Source organism: Hemicordylus capensis, chromosome 1 (assembly GCF_027244095.1).
Source record: "Hemicordylus capensis ecotype Gifberg chromosome 1, rHemCap1.1.pri, whole genome shotgun sequence".
Lineage (NCBI taxonomy): Eukaryota > Metazoa > Chordata > Lepidosauria > Squamata > Cordylidae > Hemicordylus > Hemicordylus capensis.
In genome coordinates this window covers 281,539,813-281,564,190 of record NC_069657.1, presented here as the reverse complement: position 1 = coordinate 281,564,190, position 24,378 = coordinate 281,539,813, and the positions used below count along the sequence as shown (strand labels likewise).

The 24,378-nt window shown below is 43.3% G+C and overlaps 1 protein-coding gene across 3 annotated transcripts in view; it reads left to right on the top strand.

The window, feature by feature from the left end:
* Positions 1-24,378, top strand: part of TAF1B (TATA-box binding protein associated factor, RNA polymerase I subunit B) — a 95,531-nt gene that overhangs the window by 55,265 nt on the left and 15,888 nt on the right. For all 3 annotated transcript variants that reach the window (XM_053285729.1, XM_053285727.1, XM_053285728.1), the window contains exons 7-8: positions 9,165-9,318; positions 11,438-11,537. In XM_053285729.1, the coding sequence (XP_053141704.1) occupies positions 9,165-9,318; positions 11,438-11,537 (254 nt within the window). The remainder of the gene's footprint in view (positions 1-9,164; positions 9,319-11,437; positions 11,538-24,378) is intronic.

Here is a 24,378-nt window from a genome sequence, read left to right as displayed (position 1 = left end):
ATCATCATTTCCTATAAAAGTACATTCTTGTCTAATGCATGTTTAGAGATAGATGTCGGTTTCATTTTTAGAAGGTAGGTACACGTTATAGTAGGTACACATTCCTCATAATTCTGTTTCATTTGGACAACCAAACCTTGCTTTTCATTGTTGCACTGTTTGTATTTTGCAAGCATGCCATTCTTACCCACAGGTGCAGGAATCTCATTTAAATATTCCCAAATGGGCTCTCTTTTACTGCCTGCTGCTATTATGGGTGTTTTCCTTCTATAATGGAGGAATTGCTCCAAAAAAGTTTCCTTAGGATTGCAAGAATATGTTCTGTTCACTTTTGGTTTCACTTTCTATTCCTCTCCCCTCCATGTCCTGTGCATTTATATCCAGACTCCGCCTCCTTGTTCAGATCTACTCCACCTCCTCCCAATCCTCTATTCATTCATTGACCTTCTTTGTCTTTGCACTGGGGCAGGGGGAAGCAAGGACATGACTCTGTGTGTGTGCGCACGCACTTGCTTCATGTAGATCACCAGCAGAATAGGACTGATCACATTGGTTATCTCTCATCTCCATAACATTTTTATAGAGTATAATTATGATTAATATTCATGATATCTTTGACTAGGTTCTTTATGGTTGTTGTTTTTTAAAATCTGATTTAGACTTTAAAAAGATTTAAATTTTAAAAATCCAATTTATTTTTATTTTTAATCATAGGTGTTTATCAACCCTGGGGGCTGCTTTTGTTTGTAGTCTGGAAACTGCAGTTGGTAAAGAACGAAGCAGCCAGGTTGGTCTCTGGGATTCCCCGAAGAGATCATATTACACCCATTTTAAAAGAACAACACTAGCTGCCAATACGTTTCTGGGCAAAACACAAAGTGCTGCCAACTTGGTTGGTGGCAACTTGAAACCTGGCCTTTTTCTAGGGTTGACCTGGGACTTTGGAGCATGCTTTCTAATGAAATTAAAGCCTCTCCTTCTCTGGATGTTTTTAAGAAGTACCTGAAGACTCACCTGTTTATTCAGGCTTTAGTTTATAGTTTTAAGTTTTAGAATTTTTATCTATAAACTGTGTTAATTGTGTAATATTTAATTGTTGTGTGTTTATTAAAAATATTAGGAAAATAGACCAACACTGATTTTAAAAGAGCCATTAAGTTTTTGGTACATGCATTTGCATGTAATATTAAAGTCATATTCAGACATTATGTTGAACACTTGTACGAGTGCATAGTATACTCAGATACAGAACTGTATACAGGAAAGTTAGTTATTCACATGTTATACTGAACACAGATACATAGTACACTTCCAATCTGTACCATGCATTTGAGGGACCTGTACCCAGGCTCACTTTTAAAATAAACGTAGATGCAGTCACTCAGACAAAAACATGAACAAGTGTATAGACATCTGTACACTCTTAAAACATAGTGTCTGAATAGGGTTTCAGTTAGGCCTTTAAGTGCATGCTGGTTTCTTGAACAGGCCACAGTTGTGTAATACCAATTTTCTGAAATTGTTCACACTAGGGATTGAATAAACACCTCAAAAGGACCTAGAAATAATGACTAACATCCAGTAATGGGTGTTGAAAAAGAATTCCATGCACAGCGGGAGGGGGTAACGTTTGCTTATCTCCACTTTCGTCTGCACTTGCCTGTGCCTCCAGAAAATATGTCCTTGAAGGCTATGAGACCCTCAGACATATTTTCTGAAGGCACAAGTGTCTGAAGAGGGGATTTGCAAAAATTTCTTGCTCCTTGTGTATGTGGCATGTTGTGTGTGTCATTGTTACTCTAGATGTCAGCTAAGGAATATTAGAAAAAAATATGAATGCCTTCTTTTTATTTGCTTTTTTCTCTTTTTAGTAGTTCATCACATTTTAAAACTTCTTTTCCAATCATTTTAAAACTTCTTTTCCAACCATAAAAGGTATTATATTGCAAGTGTTGTGAGCATCATGATTCTCTTAGGCTCTACCGAAGTACATTGGGCTCCCTGGAACCTATGAGCAGAATATTGCCCACCTCCTCTATTTAAGATCCGAGTCTCTCAGGAATTATCATTGTTAATTTGCAATGCCTGTAGTTGTGTCCTGGGTGCAGAGAAAGAAACTGATCTGGATCATGATCCGTTGCAGCCATAAGGGTTCTGCACCTGTGCGGGACCATTCGGGCAGAATTGACTAGCTCCTTGAAGCACTTAGCCCCGCCTCTTTCACGTGGTACATCTCTTTAGTTTGGGCGGGCTAGCGTTTTCACCTCAGTTCCTTTCTGACCACCATTGTGTTGGTACCTTGGACACAGAGCTCCTTGGAACGATTTTTTCCTGTGAAAAAATATAGAAATAGATCAGTTTTAACATATTTCGACCTTGGACTGGACTAAACAATTCTTATTTCTAAGTCTTTACAACTTGGTGAAACAATAGATCAATTTCTTGGCAACGACATACAGACTGGACTTGGATCTGAACTTTCACTTAAGTATATTTAAATTGCTTATTTCCCTATGGATAAAAAGAAAACTTTTAAACATTCCATCGACTGCAACGCTAAGCTTCTGTAGGCTGATGGCCATGACTCTAGTTTACACTGTTTGGTGGAAGAGCATAATACTTCTACATGTAAGATCTCTTTAACTTTCTCACACCAAATGAGAATAAAAACACCCCAGAGCTCCTTGACTGAGGGCAGCTCTTTATGATGAAGTGCTTCACCCGAGTACTCTGATACTGGCATCCCCCAAACCTTCGACATTGGACACCTGCTGAGCCTACATCCCATGCTACTCCTAAGTAACACTTTAGTTGACTACTGGGACTCTTCAGAGTCATCCTGTGTCCCTTGATGTCATAATTGTGGGGACTGACCTACGCTGACACCAACCCCTCAACGTCAAATGCTCTTTTTCACCAGCAGCAATGCTGAAGCAGACACCTTTGGCAGCAACACACACTATTGCTGAGGCCTTCTGTCCTTCTCCGGTTTCATTCAGTATCGATGTTGAGGATGATGATTTGCAGGCTAGTCTGGAACCGGGCGATGCCCAATGACTGTTAAATCTGTTGGACTCCAGCAAAAGTACCCCTTCGAGTGCTACTTTCTACGGATTCTTGGACCACAGACTCGATACCGAAGATGATGGCATGTCTCTGTCGATGCCAAAAACTCCTGGTGCTTCGATGTTGTTGGCCTTTCAACCTTTTCAACCAGCCACGAGTTGACTTTTGACACCACAGCCTACCAGCCCACACATCTGGAGGGCAGCCAGAGATTATGCGACCTCACAAGGTTTACTTACTGATGTGGCAGCAGGAGATGCTACATGCTTTCGTTCCCCTGGTCTCCCTTCCGACTACCAGGATTACAAACTTTGGAAGACTCGACATCGTATGTCAATGGTTCCAATGGCTACTCAAGTCACTCCTCCTCCAGAGCTGCCAATCCCGATTACATCGCTGCTCTTGACATCGACGCAAGTCTCTCTGACCTATTCCGGTTATGACTTTGATGTTGACGCAAATTACCTCCCCTGTTCAAAAGACATGATACCTAAGTGTCAGGTCTCACTTTCCTGTATCTCTACACAAACTGCAGATATACTTCAACCTCAACTTCTCAAGAGCCTGCTGACACAAACTACACTTTTTACCACTTCCTCCACCACTCAAACGGTGTCGAAAAAGAAAGCTCCCACCTCTACTGCACCACACACCATGGTGTTGACAGACAATTCTGATTCTTCGGCTTTGACCATGACCTTGTCTGATCACCCTGGGATCTGCCTTTCAAGTGATGCCTTCAGACAAGGTTTCACCTAATGAAGAAATGCGCTTATAGCATTGCCAAATTTCCAAAATGGTGTTCACTCTGGGATTGAAGCTAAAGAAACAAGACCTTTCCGTAGAGGACCCGGTTTATAAGTTCTTAAACTTTAAGGCTGCAACCCAACCAGTACACCTCCCCATGTTACCAGTTATTTCTATGGCTGCCAAATCGGCTTGGCAGCCTTTACAAACTTCAGCCCCAACATCAAAATGCCTGGAGAATCTATACAGAATCCAGGAGAATGAGAATGATTCCCTCTTAAAACATCCTTCCCCCAACTCAATTGTGATAGATTGTGCCTCTTCTTTTAAAACTGGCAGTCGGCACACCACTCCCAGAGATAAAGAAAGGTGCAAGTTGGATGTTTTGGGACATAAAATCTATCTAACGTCTTATCTGGTGGTAAAAATAGCCAGTTATACTGCTTGCTTTGCAAAGTACACACACTCCCTTTGGGATGATCTTTTTGAGCATTGGGCTGACCTTTTGCCAGAAGACTTCCTGGCTAAACTCAATGATATACATGCCAAGGTCTTACTACTCACACACCAACAGTTTGCCAATGCTAAGCACTTAGCAGAAACAGAATCCCAAACTCTGGCTGGGGCTATAACACTAAGAAGACATGCATGGCTAAGGTCAACCGCACTTCAGCCCAACATGAGGGAGAGGGTTGAGAACCTGTCCTGCGATGGGAAGGGCCTATTTTGTGAGACTACAGATGCCATTATGGAATCGATTAGAAAGTCGACGTTGGCTGTGAAAACATTTTCAACACAGACTCAATCCTTTATGCCAAAATACCACCAATATAACCAGTGGCAATATTCAAGTTACAAACAAATTGACAGGAGGGAGTTCCATAAAGCTTATCAGAGTTTTGGGAGAAAACCTTTTAACCAGAAGCCTAGAGCTTCTCAAGCTCAACAAACTAAACCTGACGACTCCAACAAGCAGCACTTTTTGATCAAGTCGCCAGTCCACTGATTCACTTTGTTCAAGAGTCTCAACCATCATACTTACTCCAAAGCTCCATCTTAGCCGCCCTCAACATCAGGCTGGCAAGTCATGCCTTCGCATGGCACAACATAACATCAGACTGGTGGGTCCTTGGCATAGTCCAGATGGGCTATGCCATTGAGTTCAAGGCCCTACCAGCGTTCAACGGGATCAAGTACACACCTGCATCCCCGTCATTGATGAACGAAGTTCAAACTCTCTTGAACAAGGGGGCGATATCTCCTGTTCGGTGGACAGATCAGAGGCAAGGGTTTTACTCTTGCTACTACCAGGTCCCCAAGCGAGATGGGGCACTAAGACTGATAATGGATTTGCGATTGTCGAACCATCATGTGGATGTGTGCAAGTTTCGCATGGTGATGCTGCAGAGCATCCTTCCTCTTCTCCACAGGGAGGAATGGTTCACGACAGATCTCCGGGATGCTAACTTCCACATTGGGATCCAACCCAACCACAGACAATACCTGAGATCCACAGTGGGTCATCACATCTTTCAATACAATGTCCTTTCGGGTTGGCAACGGCACCCTGTGTTTTTATGAAGTGCATGGCTGTCATCGTCACTCACCTTGGGGCGCAAAGCATAACCATCTTTCCCTACTGGATGACTGGCTCTCAGCAAGCAGACAAAGAAGTGAGTTATCTTCGCAGATCTCAGTGGTCCTGAATGTACTCAAAGAACTGGGCATTCAGGTCAACTGGTCGAAGTCCAAGTTGGAGCCAGCCAGATTAAATAGGGGTGGTCCTCGATGCATAGCTGCAAAGAGCATTAGTGCCCGAGGAGTGCTTCTGCATCAAAGCGCTAGTAACATCATTCGTGGAGCAACCCACACAGAGAGCCCACGAAGTTCAAAAGCTGCTAGGACTCATGGCTTCATGCAACTCAGCTTCATGCAACTGTGCACTTCGCCAAGCTATATCTTTGACGCTTCCAACTTTGGTTTCTCTCCGCATTTTGTCCAAATGTGGACAGTGCACAGATGTTGCTGACAATCCCACCACCGGTCCTTGTGTCCCTGCAGTGGTGGACACAGCCAACCAACCTGCTTTCCGGGGTCCCCTTCCAGGTACCTCAGCCTGCAGCATGGCTGATGACAGATGCATCCTTATGGGGCTGGGGAGCCCATTGAGGGGCCTTGCAAGCTCATGGTCTATGGTCTCCAAGCCAACGCCAAATGCACATCAGCTTCTTGGAACTCCTGGCAGTGTTTCCGGCCCTCAAATCCTTTCAACCATCCCTGACAGGGAAACACGTCCAAATCAATCTAGACAATACTACAACCATTGCCTCCTTGAATTGCCAGGGAGGAACAGTCTCCCACACGCTCTGTATGCTCAGCCTCCAGATCTGGAACTGGGCCATACCGAGACAGATAGGCCTAGTCGCAATCCACATCAAAGGGGTGGACAACATTTTGGCTGACCATCTCAGCAGCTCCTTGCTCTATCTGTACCAACATAAATGGGAGGTCAATCTTCAATACTTTCATCCGTTGTTCTGGGCCTGGGGCACGCCAGAAATCGACCTGTTGCTACACTCACAAACAAGAAGTGCCTGCAGTACTGCTTGAGGGCAGGCAACGGCTACGGCTCCAGAGGAGATGCTTTCCAGTTGAATTGGGATCAAAAATTTCTATACATTTTTCCACCTTAACCATTGCTGAACAGGGTACCAGTGAAAATCCTTCAGGAATCTGCAGACTGCATTTTGATTGCCCCATGGTGGCCTCGGAAGCCATGGTTTTAACAGGCACTCAGACTGCCAAGGGCTCGCCACAGGCGTCTGCCCCAACATGAAGACCACCTCCTGCAAGAAAATGGAAGACTACACCATCCCAACCTAAAAACCCTGAACCTGACCACATGGAGGATAGGCTCTTGACGGACATTCTCCTAAACAACTGGAAGAAATCCACTCGAGTGATTATGGTTCAGACTCTATGCCCATGAATGCGGGTTCCTACCTCGTGCCACCACTTCCCAGGAAGTCTTGCTCTACCTTGCATCTCTGAAGCAAAATAACCTGGCCAATGTCCCCATCAAGGTTCATCTGGCCGTTATTTCTGGATGGGATGAGATGGGATGGGAAAACTGTCTTCTCTCACCCAGACTCAAAAAGGTTCCTCAAAGGGCTAAACAACCCAGTCCGATGGCCCACTGATAAGTGGAGCCTCTCCCTCGTTCTCTCAGCCTTGACAGAGTCTTCATTTGAACCCATGGTTATGGCACCTCCTAAGTCTGACACTGAAATGGCTTTCTTGTTAGCCATAACGTTGGCACACCATGTCAGTGAATTTAATGCCCTTCGGATAGATATGCCTTATACTAAATTTCATGATGATAAAGTAGTGCTACGCATGGACCCTGAATTCAGATCTAAAATAGTCCCTTACTTTCATATCAATAGCAACATCGTCCTACCTACCTTCTTCTGGAGTCCCACAACACCCCGGAGCATTCGCTACATTCCCTGGATGTCCTCCTTTTCTACTTGAAGTTGACAAAGTTCTATAGAAAGACAAAGTGACTCTTTGTGAGTTACAAGGGTACCATGAAAGGGTACCGAATCTCACGACAGAGACTCTCCCACTGGATCATGGAGCTGATCATCTTAGCTTACAAACATCAAAAAGTGGACCCTCCTAAAACCATACAGGCCCACTCTACTAGAGCTTTTGCTACTTCTGCTGCCCATATGGCAGGAATCGGGCCCAGGAACATCTGCACTGCAGCCATCTGGTCCTCTGAGCATACCTTTGTCAAACATTACACTTTGGACCTTCGCTCTGCAGCGCAGGACAACTCTGGGAGGGGTGTGTTGAAAAGGGTCTTACATTAAGCATACTACACCCGCCTCCAGACTCAGCTCTTTATTCACCCATTCTTATGGCTGCAATGGATCACGATCCAGATACACAGGTTGCTGACCTGTAACCAGTGATCTGGTAGTGATCCATTGCAGTCATAAGACCCTCCCACTGGCCCCGCTGCAGTATGTGAAGTGACAACACTTACTATTTGCAGAGTGAGAAAACCACTGCTTACCTTGTGGAGATGTACTCTGCTTCAATACGATGTTTAGATCTCAATGTCGGTCCTCCAGGAACTGAGGTGAAAAGGCTAGCCTGCCCAGACTGAAGAGACGCACCACAAGGGGCAGGGCTAAGTGCTTCGAGGAGCTAGTCAGTTCTGCCCGAATGGTCCCGTGCAGGTGCAGAACCCATTCTTATGACTGCAACGAATCACTATCAGATCATTAGATACAGGTGAGCAACCTGTTTTTATTGCTTCCCCCACCCCAATCGTTTTTGTGACTGGAATGTTCTTTAATTTCATGAATTAAACCTCTCCTACATCTCTCATATATATAGTGTGTGTGTGTGTGTGTGTGTGTGTTAAATGATGCTTTTTCTCTTTCCCATTCATTTACTATAAGACTTATTATTCATTCTTCCTAGTTCGTCCAGTTTTTTTTAACCCACATTATTTTTAGCCAGAAACAAGCACAACTTGTATAGAATGGTTGTACTTGATGTGAAGTTACTTATGCACCACCTTATAATTTGTTTTAATCTTTAAAGATTACGTCATCTCCTTTACTATCCTTTTGGCTTTGATGAGAGGTGAAATCTTTTGTAGAAATGTAATCTGCTGATATGCTCACATGCTTGTTCAGCCAGCTCTAATTTGTGGCTTTGGCAGCTTTCTTTATCCTTTCTTTCTCAATTTTCCATCTGTCTAGTTAGGATAACACCTATATTGATGTAGCGATATTGGCTAATATGAGTTGAAAACAGACCTCAGTTCCAAGCAGTTACATTGGATTGGATCCCAACTAGCAGAGCAGAGCAGCACTTCACCTGTATAGGGGGTGGAATTCCTGCTGACTTCCTAGCATTGCAAGCCTTCTGTGTCATACCCCATGTAATTCCTAGGGGGCCTGCTGATCCTGAGAATTGTTTTTTTGGGCTGCGCTGGAGGCTGCAGGATGGAGGAGGGGTTGCAGAAAGCCCATTCTGTATGTGCTGTGTCTCATGGTTCTCAGTATCCAAACCAAAAACTGAATACTTTTCCGTTCTTTCTCCTGTGTTGTGCTACCTAGTTCAGTTGGCCTAGCATTGCTTGTTCCTATTTTCTGCCTGTAGCAGACTATAATCAAGATTACTGAGATGCCATTAGAGACAGAACATGGATCGTGCTTGATCATACCTTTTTATTTCGGAAAACATAGATACTGATATAGTTACATTTGTACAGTTGTAGTCCATAGCGTGTGCAAGCTTGCTTTACATTTTCTCAACTCTTTCCACAGAAAGATCTGTCTGGTCTGGATCAGTAGATGGTAGCTCTTACTTATCGAAAAAGAAGAAAGGGGACCTGTTAATGTCGATGCCAATGACCTTGGCTTTCTGCTATTTGGCATTGCTCTGGCTGAGAGAAGCAATTATGCTATCGGATCTCTTAAGGTACAAATGAAGTATGATGAAGCATTTTTGTTTTTAACCCTACTTTAAATCTTACTTTAAACTTACTTAATTATAGCATTTTGTTCTCTGGAGAAAAAAATGCAATTGCCTATCTATCTATATTAAAGACATGTTAAGACTCAGCACACCTCTTAAAGCAATGCAGTTAATTAAAAAAGTTAAAATTGAATAAAGTAGGAATTTCTACTAATCCCCAAACATCCAGGAGAATGAAAGAGATTTATTTATTTGGAAGCTTTATACTCTGTCTTTTGATCAAATGATCCTCAAGGCAGCTTACAATAGATTGCAATAATACAATAATCTATGAAAACACATGTGAGTGCATAAAACCCAGCTGATGGCTGAAGCCAGAGTATGCTTCATTTCAGTTCTGCAGTTCCTGGGCAACTGGCACTTGGCGCTCTGGCATGGAATAGGAAAGCAAGCTTCTTCTCTGACCAGTGGCAGGGCCAGGCTGTTCTTCAACTTGCTGAGATATTCTTGGAAGGCAGGGGGATGCAGCCACCCAGGGGCCCTCTGTCTATTGTCTTCCACTGGTGTATGAAAGGAGCCCATGGAAGAACATACGGGCTTCCCAGGAGAGAGCATTCCACAATGATATATGGAACTTATAACTTGAAGAGCTTCTGCATGTGGCTGATAATGTTGCTTTCAAAGTTGTGGCCAGCTATGTTTTGTAATGCACCTGATGATTTTTCACCCAACTAGTACAGATGTGGAGTACAATTTCAAAAGCAGAGGGAGAAAGGATGGAAACAAGTCCTCAGTTTGCAAATCCCCTAATGATAACAAATTGAGCCCAGTCCAGGAGGTCATTTTCTGAGGCTCTTCTTCAGCTGCCTTCACTCTTGTAGATCAGGCAGGTGGTGACTGGAGAAAGGGCCTTTTCAGTGATGGTGCCCCATGTTTCGATTGTTCTCCCCAGAGAGGCTCGCCTTGCCACTCAACCATAAGTCTTCTCAGTGCCAGTTGAAGACTATTTGTCTTCATCTGGGCTTTTAAAAGTATTGCTTCAACTGGTTTAAATTCTTTTGCTGTATTTTAAAACATTCTGATAATTTATCATGTTTTGAATTATTTATATATGTGTGATATGAGACCATAAGAGCTTGAATATTCATGGAAGTATGGGGGACCATACTTTGTTAAGGAATACTTTTGTAGTCAGAATAGTGTTGATTCCCCTGTACCATGACCACGTTTCCCCACTTACTGGATAGTTGTGTTATTAATTGTCCTGCATGACGAGCTAAGAAATAACCATAATGGTATGACAAAATTGTTTATGCTGCACTGATAGTTAAGTTGATTCATTTTAAATGTATTCTGAATGTCTTATGTACTCTGCTTATTTTCTGTGGAAATGATGTATATTTTTTATTAATGGCTTTAAAAGAGCATCATTTGTATTCAGCTGCAAATCTATCTGTCTCTTAAGAAGCTTTGGGTCTCCTCACAAGTGAAAGTGCTTGGTTTATCAGGAAGCTCCTGGTTTGAAGCTACACTATGTATGCCATCGGTCCAGTCCCCTTTATTTTCTGTTGAATCTTTTCTATATTGTGCAAAGTGGATATTGCAAAGTGGATAAAGCATGCTATTGAAAGCAAGCATGACTCAATGAAAATTAATGTTTCTGAATAACCCTGCATACTTGTAACAAGTATTCAAGTTGTAAGACATACTTGACATATTGATTTGCGTCGCACTTGTGGAATGACATTGTGCCCAAAGCTGTTGCACTACCACAAGCTTGCTTGCGTAACAGTGCACAGCTGTGGCATATCTCATTTGTTTTAAGTGGAACTTTTATGCAATTGCATAAATCTTCACTTTTATTTAGCACAACAGTATGAACATCTTGTGCTAGTGCAACGTTGCTCATTATGCAAACACTTAGGATGTTAGCCACTATGTGTAATATGGGCAGGGCTTAAAGAGTGCATGCTCTTATGGAAAAAATGATGTTTTTATCGTAATACTTAGCAGGGAATAGAGATTTTGGTCACTTCTTTTAGCATTTGATCTATGTTTTGCAATGCATATTGAACTAAACCTCAACATACATGTTGATTTTTCTTTTACTCCTTTAACTCAGGCTTGTAATGGATGGTCACATTCCTTACTTGAATGCTTATAAAGATTTCCCAGAAGAGATGAAGATGTATGGGATTGACTTCAAGATTTTCCATGTACAGGTGATTTTCATTCATTCATCTTAGGTAAAAATGTTTATATAGGTGACCCTCATTTCAGTTTCAACAACTGTAGTTTCATGTATCTGCAGATAGGTCTTAGAGACTCAGTTTCTTTATCCGCAGTATTAAAAATAGGCGGAATCCACCTGTTCACAGTTTTGAGTGGCCGGAAATGACATCCGATGTCATTTTTGGCCATTTTACAGTGAATAGCCATTTTGTGGCTCTTTAAAAAAAAAAAAAAGTTGCCCTGTGATTTTTACAAAAAATCAGAGGAATTGGGGTTTTGGGGGGGGATTACTGGAGACCTAGAGAGCAAATTATGGTGTTTTATTTTATTTCTGTCTTGAAAAACTAAAAATTAACAAATCACCAGGGCCAGATGGCATCTACCCAAGAGTTCTGAAGGAACTCAAATGTGAAATTGCTGATCTCTTTGCAAAAATATACAACTTGTTCCTACAATCAGGCTCTGTACCAGAGGACTGGAAAGTAGTTAATGTAACTCCCATTTTCAAAAAGGGATTGGTGGGTGGGGTGGGGGCGGTCTGGGAAACTACAGGCCACTTAACTTAACTTTTGTGCAGGGTAAACTGATGGAAAGCATACTTAAGGACTGAATTTTTACACATAGAAGATCAGGCCTTGCTGAAGAAGAACCAGTATGGCTTCTGCAAGGGCAAGTCTTGCCTCACTAATGTTTTGGAGTTCTTTGAGAGTGTCAACAGGCATGTGGACAAATGTGATATGGTTGACATAGTAAACCTGGACTTCCAAAAAGCTTTTGACAAAGTTCTCCACCAAAGGCTCTTGTATAAACTTAGTAGTCATGGGATAAGGGGGAAAGTTCAATTGTGTATTGGTAACTGGTTGAAGGACAGGTAGCAGAGGTTAGGAATAAATGGACAGTTTCTATAGAGGAGGGAATTAAGAAGTGGGGTCTCCCAAGGATCTGTACTGGGACCAGTACTCTTTAAATTTTTCATAAACAATCTAGAAACTGGGGTAAGCAGCAAAGTGGTCAGATTTGCAGATGATAAATTTTAGGATCAGCAAAATTTAGGTTAGTAAAATCCAAATCAGATTGTGAGGATCTCCATAAGGATCTCTTGTGCACCACTCCTTCCGTCTACTCCTGGGATTCTCAGATTTGGGTCCCCAGATGTTGTTGGACTACAACTCCCTTCATACGCAGCCACGATAGCCAGTCATTGTGGCTGGGGGTGATGGGAGTTGTAACGCAACAATCTGTGGAGACCAAAGTTTGAGAACCCTGGTAGACCTAAGTTCTGTCTACTGAGGGGATCCCAGTTCCCTCTCCTGGCACATTCAGTAGCTGCTGCAGCAGCAGTTTCCTCCACAGAGCCACTGATACCACCACTGTGGGAGATCCTAGAGGAGGATCCGCCTACCATCACTTCCGATGATATGGCATTCACCAACAAGCTTGGGTGGTGGGGAGGAAGCATAATTGCATTAGTAAGCAATGCTGCTTAGCATGAAACTGGGAATTAGCCACCTCCACATTCTGCCTAAAGAAAATTTCTGTGTGTACCTGGGAAGATTGCGTACTCTTCCCACAACAGGTATTGGTCCAATAAAAGGTATCCCTTGACTTATTTTTGTAGTTCAGTTTTAGAATATTATTTCTGATTGGTGGCTATCTATCAGTCCCGAGGGACCTCCATATTTTTATAGAGAGAAAAATATTTCATACTGTCTGCAGGTTCACCTAGAGAATTCTATGAATATTTATCCTCGGCCCATGCTTTGGGAAATTATCTGTGATTCACATGTGTTGTGTCAGTATATCATTCTGTGTGATACTGGATGAAACTACAACCTTATTATACTAATCTGACATATTCTTAGTAAAACTATATTTCTGCCTGTAATATAGTTTTCTTATAGGCTTTGAAGGATACCACCTGCTCCCTTGTTTGGTCCACTACTACTTTCACATTGCTAGTGCAACTATGACTTTTATGTATTAATTGCACAGCAAACATTTTAATACAGGTTTTGTACAACTCATTCACACTGATGAATATTATGTCTGTGATTATTCCTTTCATCCTTGTTTTTTTCATAAGCTGCTTTAACTGCAGGCTAGAAACAGCACAATGTAAGATTAAAAGCACTTGATACTGCTTCCGTAAATGCTTTCCAGCTGTTGTCTGGGAAATGGAGAAGTTAGGGCAGCTTATTAATCAGATGTCACCTCATCAGTATGCCTCACCCTTTCTTTTTTGATGACAAATTCTTCTTTGGTGGTATTCACTTTTGTCACCTCATTGAAAAAACAGAAGCTTCCCATTGGAGGCTTTTGGAAGGAACAGCAAGAGCTGAAGTGTGTCACTTAATATGAGAAGAAAAAGACCTGAGGGTGATCCATTCATATTTTTATTCCAGTATAATGAAACCAACAGAGAACATATTAGAGCATAGAACTTCAGTGGGCTATGGGGATAGTCCTAAAACAATCAGTTCTTGGGTGTGCAGGGTGGGAGTGATTTACTACGCCAACCGTGGTTTGCACCACTTCTTCAACTATCCAGAGGAAATTTTTTACAGACTGCCTCCAGATCCGGACCTCCTACACAGGGAAGGAGGCTGGGTGCTACATCCCGAAATAAAGACAATGCATTTGACGGCATGGAGGCTCGGTTACTAAGGAAGATTCTTATAAATAGTAGACGGGCGAAGACTAGACGCAGTTTTTTTGGAAAATGGAAGAGATTCAAGGTTTATGCTAAGGACCAAGGATTCCGACCATTCCATGCTACAGTACGACAAGTGTTGCTTTTATTTGACAAGTTTGAAAATGCAAGGACTAGCAAATGTGTCGCTAAAAGTACATCTGGTGGCCATATCAGCCAAACACCCAGGATGGGATGGGATATCGTTTTTTTCACATCCTGAGAGTAAGAGACTTATGAAGGGGCTGAACAACTTGTATCCCCCACTGAAAAGACCAATTGAACAGTGGAGCCTTTCGTTAGTACTCTCAGCTCTCACAGAGGCACCCTTTGAACCTCTACATTCTGCAAATCTACACACACTCACGCTCAAGGTGGCTTTTTTGATTGCCATCACCACGGCAAAGCGGGTGGGAGAAATTACTGCTTTGAGAATTGACAAGCCGTACACCCAATTCTTCCCGCACAAGGTGGCGATGAGATTGGATATGGACTTCCGTCCAAAAGTGATTACAGAGTTTCACCTTAATCAAGAGGTAGTGCTGCCAACGTTTTTCCAATCGCCACAATCGGACCTTGAAAGAGCCTTACATTCCTTGGATGTGCTCAGAGTGCTGCGTTATTATCTAAAGGTGACTAAATCAATTAGAAAGACAAGGAAACTCTTTATATCATACAGGGGGAAACAGAAGGGACACGCAGTGTCTCGACAACGCATGGCACATTGGCTTGTGGAACTTATCCTTCTGGCGTACAAGCGACAGGGGGTGCCACCTCCAAAGACAGTGTGAGCGCATTCAACTAGAGCGTACTCTACTTCAGCAGCTCATCTTTCGGGTATTAAAATGATTGACATTTGCACAGCTGCAACATGGTCAACTCATCAGCCTTTCATTAAGCATTATGCTATTGACCGACGCATGGCGCCCCAGGTGGCATATTGGAGAAGTGTCTTGAAACAGGTGTTACTGTAAGAACTGCCTTCTGCACCCACCACCTTGGTGGAGAAGCTAACTATTCACCCATTTCCTTATGGGATCAACGGATCATGGTCCAGATAAACAGGTTGTTTACCTGTAACAGGTGATCTGGAAGTGATCCGTTGAATCCATAAGACCCGCCCTGACTGTCCCCACTGCAGAAGAGCAGGGGAAAAAAAATTTTTTTTAAAGGAAGACTAATAAGGGCAGTCTGCACAGAACTGACTGAGGGACGCCCAACCGCTGAATATAACAGACACACAAGGCACGTGGTGGTGGTTGGGTGTCGCGAGGAGCTACTTAGTTGGCCTGTGAGGTGCCTGCGCAGGCGCAGAACCCATTTCCTTTTGGATTCAACGGATCACTTCCGGATCACCTGTTACAGGTAAGCAACCTGTTTTTCTTGAGTGTGCAGGGTGGGAATGATTTATCACATCCCACTTATGGCTTTCCGCCTCCCCTAATCTGCTGCCCAAGGCCTCAGAAAGTGGGACGGGACTTGGCTACCATCCGTGGTCATCCTCTTCCTCCTTGTAATTGTACCTCTTCTGGCCTTCATCCTTTGCTTTTCTCTCTCTTCTGTCTCATATAGGCAGCTCTCCAAACCACACCCATTTCCTGTTCTATTTCACCTCCAAACATGAATCGCTCTCCCTTCACAAGTAGGCCTTTACTTTCAAGCAGACAAATCATGACTCTCCCGGTTTGAATCTCACCTCTGCTATGAACTCACTCGGTGGCCTGAAGCAAACCACTCCCTCTCAGCCTCTGCTCAGTTTCCCAGCTCCCTAGTTGCAATACAGAAATAATAATGCCTACTTACCTTAGAGGGTTGTTGTAAGACAAACAGCAAGATAATAATCGTGAATTGCTTTGAACACTCAAAAGCGCTATAGAAATCCTATTATTATTTTGGCTTTGTTCCTGACTGGAGGAGCTTTGTGGGCCGCAACACCAGTATCCTTGTACTCCCTTCCTCCTGGCCTGGCTCCTGGCAAGACATAGCCATCTGCTGATTCTCTGGCTGGGCTGCTGCTTAACCTTGCCTCCTCAGTCTCCTTCACCATCTTCCCTCGGCTTGAACCCCATTCCTGCATTTCAGAGCCTCATTGTGGTAGGGATAACTTTAAACTAACCCCCATAGTGTAAGCATGAATTCAGCAAGCCTCAAACTCAGATTTGCAGAGCAGTTTTTAAACCTGTGACTTGAAGCTTTTCTCTTCATTCTCACATTCTTTTTTTTAAAAAATGCCTACTGGAGATAATGAAATTAGCAGGTGCACATCTAGTATTTTATTTTCTCTCCAGAAACAGCTTCAGAAATGACAATAAGCAAGGGTGAGGCTCTTTAAAAAGAGCTGAGGAGGAAGTTCATTTCTGACATTTATTGTAATCGGGTCTATCATGGGAATCTGCTGTTGTGTAACAGAAACTCTGGCTTGTCCTTACCTGTTAAAGTGTTGCTTAACAGAGAGAGAAAACAGGCTCACTGAAATGTTGGTCAGATTCAAGCGAAGTTTATTCTTTGACATTGTGGGGTGTGTGTGTGTGATAGAGAGAGACACTTAGGATGTCCAGATAGTGGTGGTATTATATGTTTCCTGATATATTTGCCAGTTAGTTAATGTTGTTCATTTAGATCTTTCGCACAGGTCCATCTGCTGACCAGAGAATTGCTCTATTTTGCCAAGAAGTATTATTCATGCTGAGTAACCCTTCATTTATCACCTTAGCAAAATAGGACTATAGTTATATCGTTCCTTGGTTGTCTGTCTAAAGCTATTTCTATATGGGCCCTTTTCTGTGTTACATTGCCTCTCTGTTGATGGCACACCATGGTCTGGATTATGCTGAGCGGAGGGATGATGATGATGATGATGATGATGATTTTGAAAACCAAAACACAAGGAAGGCACCAGCCACTGCTGAGCTGAATAGGGATGTCCGTTGCTAAATATAAGATAGCCGCCACTTTAAATGATGACTCTTTGCCCAGTTAGCATGGATTATATATGTGTAAATATTCTTGCAGGTTGTCAGCTGGACATTATGGCTTTTTCACATTCTCAGCTGTGTTTTAATATTCATGATACAAGTTGATCAGCCACACTTATTTTTATTTTTAACACCCTGATTAGGGATTGGGGAGAGCACTGTCTTAGCCACTAAAGTCGTACAGGATAACCTCGTTATTCTTGGAACCGCAATTCGTGGGTGTCTAATAGATACCCGTTTCCATTATCTGCAGATACTAATGAGTACCCGTGGTTCCTAGAGGGCCAGAAGTGACAGCGGAGGTCACTTCTGGCCGCCATTTTGTCTTCAGGAGAGAGTTGAATACAGGAGGAGCCATTTTTGTTGCTCATTTACTGGAAAAATGGACCCCCCAATATTTTTCATGGTTTGGGGGGCCGTTTTGTCCTTTGGATGGCATGCCTGAGCACATGGGAGACCCATGGAGCGCACCACAGTGGCTGTTTTGGGGCTATTTGGGGGCTTTTCCTGACTTTTCCCTCCATCTTGGAACCTAACCCCCCTTTCCCCATAGCCCTAATGCCTCATTATCCGTGATTCTGTTACTTGCTGTAGTAGGCAAGGAATCTTGTGAGTAATGAGGTTCTCTTGCACTGCTCAATTCAACCAAGCTGCTGCTCTGGATTAAAAATGAGAATCTTTTTACCCTTAGCGAAACTTGGCTTATATGGCTGAGGGTTCTCTTCTCAGGGAAAGCTAATTCCATTTGGATTGAAAATCTTGAATGTTTCTGATATTGAGGGGATTTGAGAAGTTTTCCATTTTTTGTATATTATCTCCATTGTTGGGTTTTGCACTCATGAATGGTTTATTCCTTGGAGCAACTCAGGATATTTAGTAGCTCTCTAAATTAAGCTGTAGGCGTTTCACCCACATATTTGTTCTTTCCTGCCATTTGTTGTCCTTTAGTAATCTCAGGCACACCCTCCATTCTTGCATCACCAAAAATAGGTGCTTCATAAGTATTAGGATTAGAAAATATATGTCCACCCTTTGCATCACTGCTCTAGATTTCCTAGACATGCCTCCCCTCCGTGTGTGTGTGTGTGTGTGTGTGTGTGTGTGTGTGTGTGTGAGAGAGAGAGAGAGAGAGAGAGAGAGAGAGAGAGAGAGAGAGAATTTAGAAAAAAAATCAATTAGAAAAATCAACATTTAAATTACATTGAGCTAATTATGGCACAGTATCAAAATATAACTGGTAATAAGGCAATCTGATTATTAAAATACTGCTAATGACTTAAGGCCGTAGCAAGATGTAATATTTGTATACGTATCAGAATGGAGGACCTTTTCTGAAGAACTCATGGTTATGGTTCCGCTCAGGAAAGGCAAGAAATATTAGTGCATATGAGCCCCAAAATGCTTGTATGTACCACAGCCAAATAATATTTATAGTGGGGAATAGGTATGTGCACAAACCTGTTTGGAGGCCCTTTTATAGGCCTCCAAAAAGGCTCAAACACTGGGAGGTTCGAAGGCGGGGCAGTATCGGACTTTAAGGGTGGGGGAGAGTGCACTTACCCCTCCCACCGCTCCCCCCCACTGGTGCTCAGTTTTTGTAAAGTCCTTCGGGGCGGCAGTGTACCTCCCTACTGCCCTGTCCCCTCTTTGGCCAGAAGTACCTGCTGCATGTGCAGGGAGAGGGGTCCTCACGTGGACACATTTGTTGGTGCCCTTACAGCTCATTGAAAAAGTGTTGTATGCCTCCTGAAAAGCGATTAAATGAAAAGCCATTGTCCCATGTATACCTGCATGCCTTTGATATGTCATCGAGTAAAGCAAAGCAAGTGTGAAAAGAGATAAAGTATTACTTATTCTACAAAGACATTCTAAAGTGGCCTGGACACATTTGTTGGTACCCCTAGAAAAGATCCTAAATAATTGGATTAGAGTGATTTTTCAAATTAGCTGGGTTTTTTTCATTGGTATCACACGTCTCCAATCGTGCAATCAGTCATTCCTCCACAAAATACATTCAGTAAAGTTAAATTAAAATGTGCAATCCAATACTATCTGAAGATGGCCTGTCTATATATTTAATTCTCTTACGGCCGACTGAGTAGAGAACTGATGTGAAGGGATGCGTGTGGATGTTTGGCAAGCCCCTTCCCCACTGCTTGGCTGGGCACCGGTTGGCCCGGCTGCTGTGAGGAGGCGGCAGCAGCAGGCCTAGCCTGGTTCGGGAGGAGGTGGGAGGCAGTGGGACGGACTGGTGCCGGCGGGGGTGAGTGGGAACAGGCAGTGGGGGTGAAGCTCTTGTGCCTGTTGTAGCCTGGGGCGGAAAGGAAACGGGCAGTGGGGCGCAGCCCCAGCGCCCGGGGCGAGAGGGAAACGGGCGGCAGGGCTTCCCTGTTCACCACCCGGGAGGAGGAGGAGCAGCGGCGGCGGCAGGGGGGCCCTTTTTGGCTGCCCACTGCCCCATGATGCTCTGTGCAGGTGGTTGTGGGGAGGGAGGGGAGGAATGGAAGGGGGGAGGGCAAGAGAGCGTGGGGCTGGAGGGGGGAGGATGGGCAAGAGAGACCGGGGCAGGAGGGAGAGGGGAACAGCCGCCCCCAAATAGCACTTACATTTATATACCGCTCTATAGCCAGAGCTCTCTAAGCGGTTTACAATGATTTAGCATATTGCCCCCAACATTCTGGGTACTCATTTTACCGACCTCGGAAGGATGGAAGGCTGAGTCAACCTTGAGCCCCTGGTCAGGATCAAACTTGTAACCTTCTGGTTACAGGGCAGCAGTTTTACCACTGTGCCACCAGGGGCTCGTATAGCGCACAGATGCTCTGTGTGGGGTCAGCTGGTAGATGTTTAAATAAATGTGAGTCACAATGAGTTTAGTGATTTTTTAAAAGTGTGCATGGGATTGCAGCTTTAGGGACTAATGAAACTAGAATTAGGATAGTGAAAGCAAGAGCAGAATTGCTAGATTGAGATTAACAGGGAAAAATAATTTCAGAAGCAAAGCAATGTGTGTCACAACAACAAAATAGAATTCTGTGAGAGGGCTTCTCTTATGGTGTCTTCAGTTTTCTCTCTCTTTCATAATTACATTCTGCTTTCTTTGGATGACTGGCATGGGACAATTCTATAATCTGGGTAATCTAATCTTCCAAGAAGACCCCGTCCTTTGTTCCATCAGCTGAACTTCTGTAGCTAATGGAATGTGGATCAGAGGCTCTGATAATGACCATAATGGGCGAGCAGGTTCACGAGGGAGCAGGCATCCCTCTAGGTATCCAAGTTCCAAGCAACATGGGGGGTGTATCGTTAATATCCCTTATCTTGAATGGTGCTCTCTACTGAACAGCAGCGCTTCTGTCTTGTCTGGATTACATTTCAGTTTGTCAGCCCACATCTAGCCCTTCACTGCACCTAGGCAAAAGTTTCTAACATCTACAGTCTCCCTGGTTCCACATGAAAGCAGAGAGAGCTGGATGTTGTCACTGGGATCAAAAGCCACTGAGAGGTCCAGCAGAACCAGCAGGGATGCACTTTCCATGTCTAGACATGGATAGTCTGCCAGGCTGGCCAAACCTGTTTCAGTCCTAAACGGGATCTAAATCCAGATTGAAAAGGATTGTGATAATTACCCAGGAACTTGCAGTTGGGTTGCCACTGCTGCTCAATTACTTGGTCCAGGAATAGCAAATTCAAGACATGGTCCACAATATTACTAGGCATCTCTGGAATTTAGACATTTGCAACTCTGTTCATAGAAATGAATCTGGAAGCATCTTTCTAGGCCACCTAAAAAACAGAAATTTGGTGTACTAGCTCAAGAAAAGTCTGAAAATGAGAAAACCTGAATAGTTAAAACATAGGGCATGTAGTTTACTTGATAATATTGTATTGTTTTAACTGTTGAATAGTTCTGTATTTGTTAAATTAATTGTAAACCACCTTGAGATTAGTTTAATGAAAGGTGGCATATAAATCTAACAATTCTAACGTGGGGATTCAAAACGGCAACCTTCTGCTTGTTAGTCAAGCATTTCCCCGCTGCGCCAGCCCCCGCTCCCATGTTGTATTACTAGGAAGGTGATTTCAGGGCTGACTTCATAGAGGCTGCTTAGTCAGCTCCCAATCTCAGTGGTACAGCATAGAGAAGTACGTTCTTTGTGTTGTATTGGAGAATTTTGTGCTGGAGGTGCAGTGAATTTTTTAGCCAGTTGAGAGGCTGATTGGTATGGAGAGGAGAGATCTGAGATGTATTTTGGGTTATGGCCCTATTGTCTGGACTGTCTCAAAGTGTTCTTTGCTTTGTATGATGGTGGGAGGAAAATGGCCCCTCTTTAAAGTGTGTCTAATTCCCCTCTCCACTTTAAAGAGTACCGGAGACTATATACGATAAGAGTTCGAACATTTTGTTTCCAGTATAGCTTATGTATATTATCTTGGTGCATATGGAGCCCGCACTAGGAGGGATCCCCCCCCCACTTTCCTACTTACAGAATATTGTTTTTCGGCATACCAAGGGAGTCACCATTGTGCAGGAACTGTTTTTACATCCTCAAAACTTAAACTTTGCCATTTAGTTCAATAAGCTAGTTGAATATTCTGTTCCATTTGCATCCTGAAAGTGCCGCCCCCACCCCTGCTAGATTTATTATTGTATGGAATAGCAAGCAAAGCATCTTGCTTCTGACTTGTAGCTGTTGCTGTTACATTCTTCTTTGTGACCCAAAATGTCTGCAGACCCATGTAAAACCTGCTGTGCAACAGTCTTGTAATGCATGTATTTCTTGTTTTTCAAGAAAAGACCTTCAAGCAAAGAGGTTACTTTTTAAAAAAACCTTGCTGTTCTGAAAGATTGTAAGCATAACACAGCTTGTAAACAGTGAAGTGCATGAGACAATTTTTCACTGGAATAACACAATCCCTTAACTGTTGGTAGGCTCTGAGGATGTTTTTGTTTAATTGAGATTCTCAGAAACAAAACTTATTTGAATTCATAGTTTTATTTGGTAGCTTCCAGATTAAGTTAATCATGACTAACTTGTCTTACTGATTTCAGTGGTGCCTAGTCATGACTAATTAGTGTGGATGCTACCTATTGTAAGCATTCTAAATTAGTTTTAGAAAGGGAAATAATTTTGTTTTTCTATAAATAACTCTATTTTGTTTTCTTGCAGCTGTGGATTCTTTTCTTCTTTCTAGTATTCAGTTTACTTAGATACATACTCATCATTTCTATGAAACAGTGCTCTTTAAGTCCTAAGATTATCCTAGTAGAACTTAGAGTGTAGTCCTCTAAATGTTTATGTAGAATTAAATCACACTGTTTTCAATGGGGCTTCCTTTGTCCTAGGTAAATGTGCATAGGATTGCAGCCTTGACATTCATTTGCTACATCCAGGCACCCATCCATAAGTTCAAACTGATGTTTAAAGTAATATATAGTTCGTTTTGATCATTGGCAGCAGTGTTCCCTCTAACAATCCCCTGCTAACTGGGCAAAGAGGCACCTTTTACCGTGGTGATTCTCTTTATTTATCAGGGGGAGAGTAACTGGCCCTATCCACCCCCAGCACAGTACCTCCAGTGACCATTGCTGGTGTCTATCTTGTGTTTCTTGTTTAGAATGTGAGCCTTTTGGGGACAGGGAGCCATCTAATTTATTTATTATTTCTCTGTGTAAACCGCCCTGAGCCATTTTTGGAAGGGTGGTATAGAAATAATAATAATAATAATATAACAACAACAACAACAACAACAGGGATTCCCAGATGTTGCTCACTACAATTCCCAGCATCCCCCAGCTGCAGTGGTCTTTGGCTGGGGATTGTGGGAGTTGTAGTCAACAACTTCTGGGGATCCCTGTTAGAGGGAACACTGATTGGAAGGCCTGTACAAACTTACTTATATCACAATCTTTCTCCAAGGAGTGCAGAGCAATATACATGGTTATGTGTGTTATCGAAACAATTGTGTGTGGTATGTAGTAAGTTACTGGCCCAGGATCACCCACTAAGGTTAGTGGCTGAATAGAGATTTGAACTCAGGTCTTCGTGGTCCTAATCCAGCGTTCTAACCACTACACCATGCTAGCTCATACCTACTTGCCCCATGCTCTCCTGTTAACAGGAATGCCCAGCAGCACACAGTTTCCATTCCCCATCCACCACCCTCAAATTTCTCAGCAAATTGAAGAGAAGGAATAGCAATGTTCAAAATACTATAGCCATCAAATAAATTGTTTAGGTGTAAATTCCTATTTTTCCTGTTTTATTTTATCTGCAGAAAAACATAGGTTGAAATGCAAGTTGCATATTTTTAAAGTTCAGTAAGCTCTTTGTTTTCTTGCACTTGGGGATCATTCCCCCCATTTTCTTTGATGGAGTTATGGCTCACTCGGTTTCTGTTACTAAACTGAGCTCCAGCAGTAGGCATGCGTGGAATCGCTCCAGGCAGTTTGGTTCGAGTTTGTACCAAACCACCTGGTCCGCGTACCAATTCTAATAAACCGGCTGGCAGTTTGGTCCGTGCCTAGAACCAGAGTTACACTGTTTTGCCTGTGGTTCTACTACTTGCAAAGGGAAATCCAGTAAGGATTCCTTTTTAGCCCTACCGATTGAAAAGGGTGTGTGTGTTACCTCACATGTTGCCACTGCAGCACAGCTCCTCGGGGCCGGCGGTGGCTCCCCTAGGCCCTGTTGGTACTCCCCCCATCACATCGAGCCAGCGGGGGCCAAGTTCGGGCCTCCGCGCAAGCACCAAATTTGTGTGGTGATGCAAATGGCCTCCATGCATGTGCGGAGGTCACTCTAATGGCCTCCACACTAGCCTGAGCTGATGGAGGAGGAGTGCCGGTGGGGCCTAGGGGTGCCGCTGCTGCCCCCCCCCCGAGCCGTGCATGCTGCCCTTTTTCAACCTGTAGAGTCCCCCGGTGTTTTAAATGGGAATCCTTACCGGATTCCTCTTTGCAAGCACTAGATCAGCTCAGACCAGCCCCCCTTTTTGGAGGGCTGGTCCAGTTTGAGCGCGAACCAGTCAAACTGGGCCGGTTCAACTGGGATCCGGTTCAAGCTCGAGCTGGTTTGCGTACTCCTACCCAGCAGTATGAAGTATCAGATTGATTGTAATCAAATTCTGCTTATCCATAATTTATCATTTTATATTTGACGGATT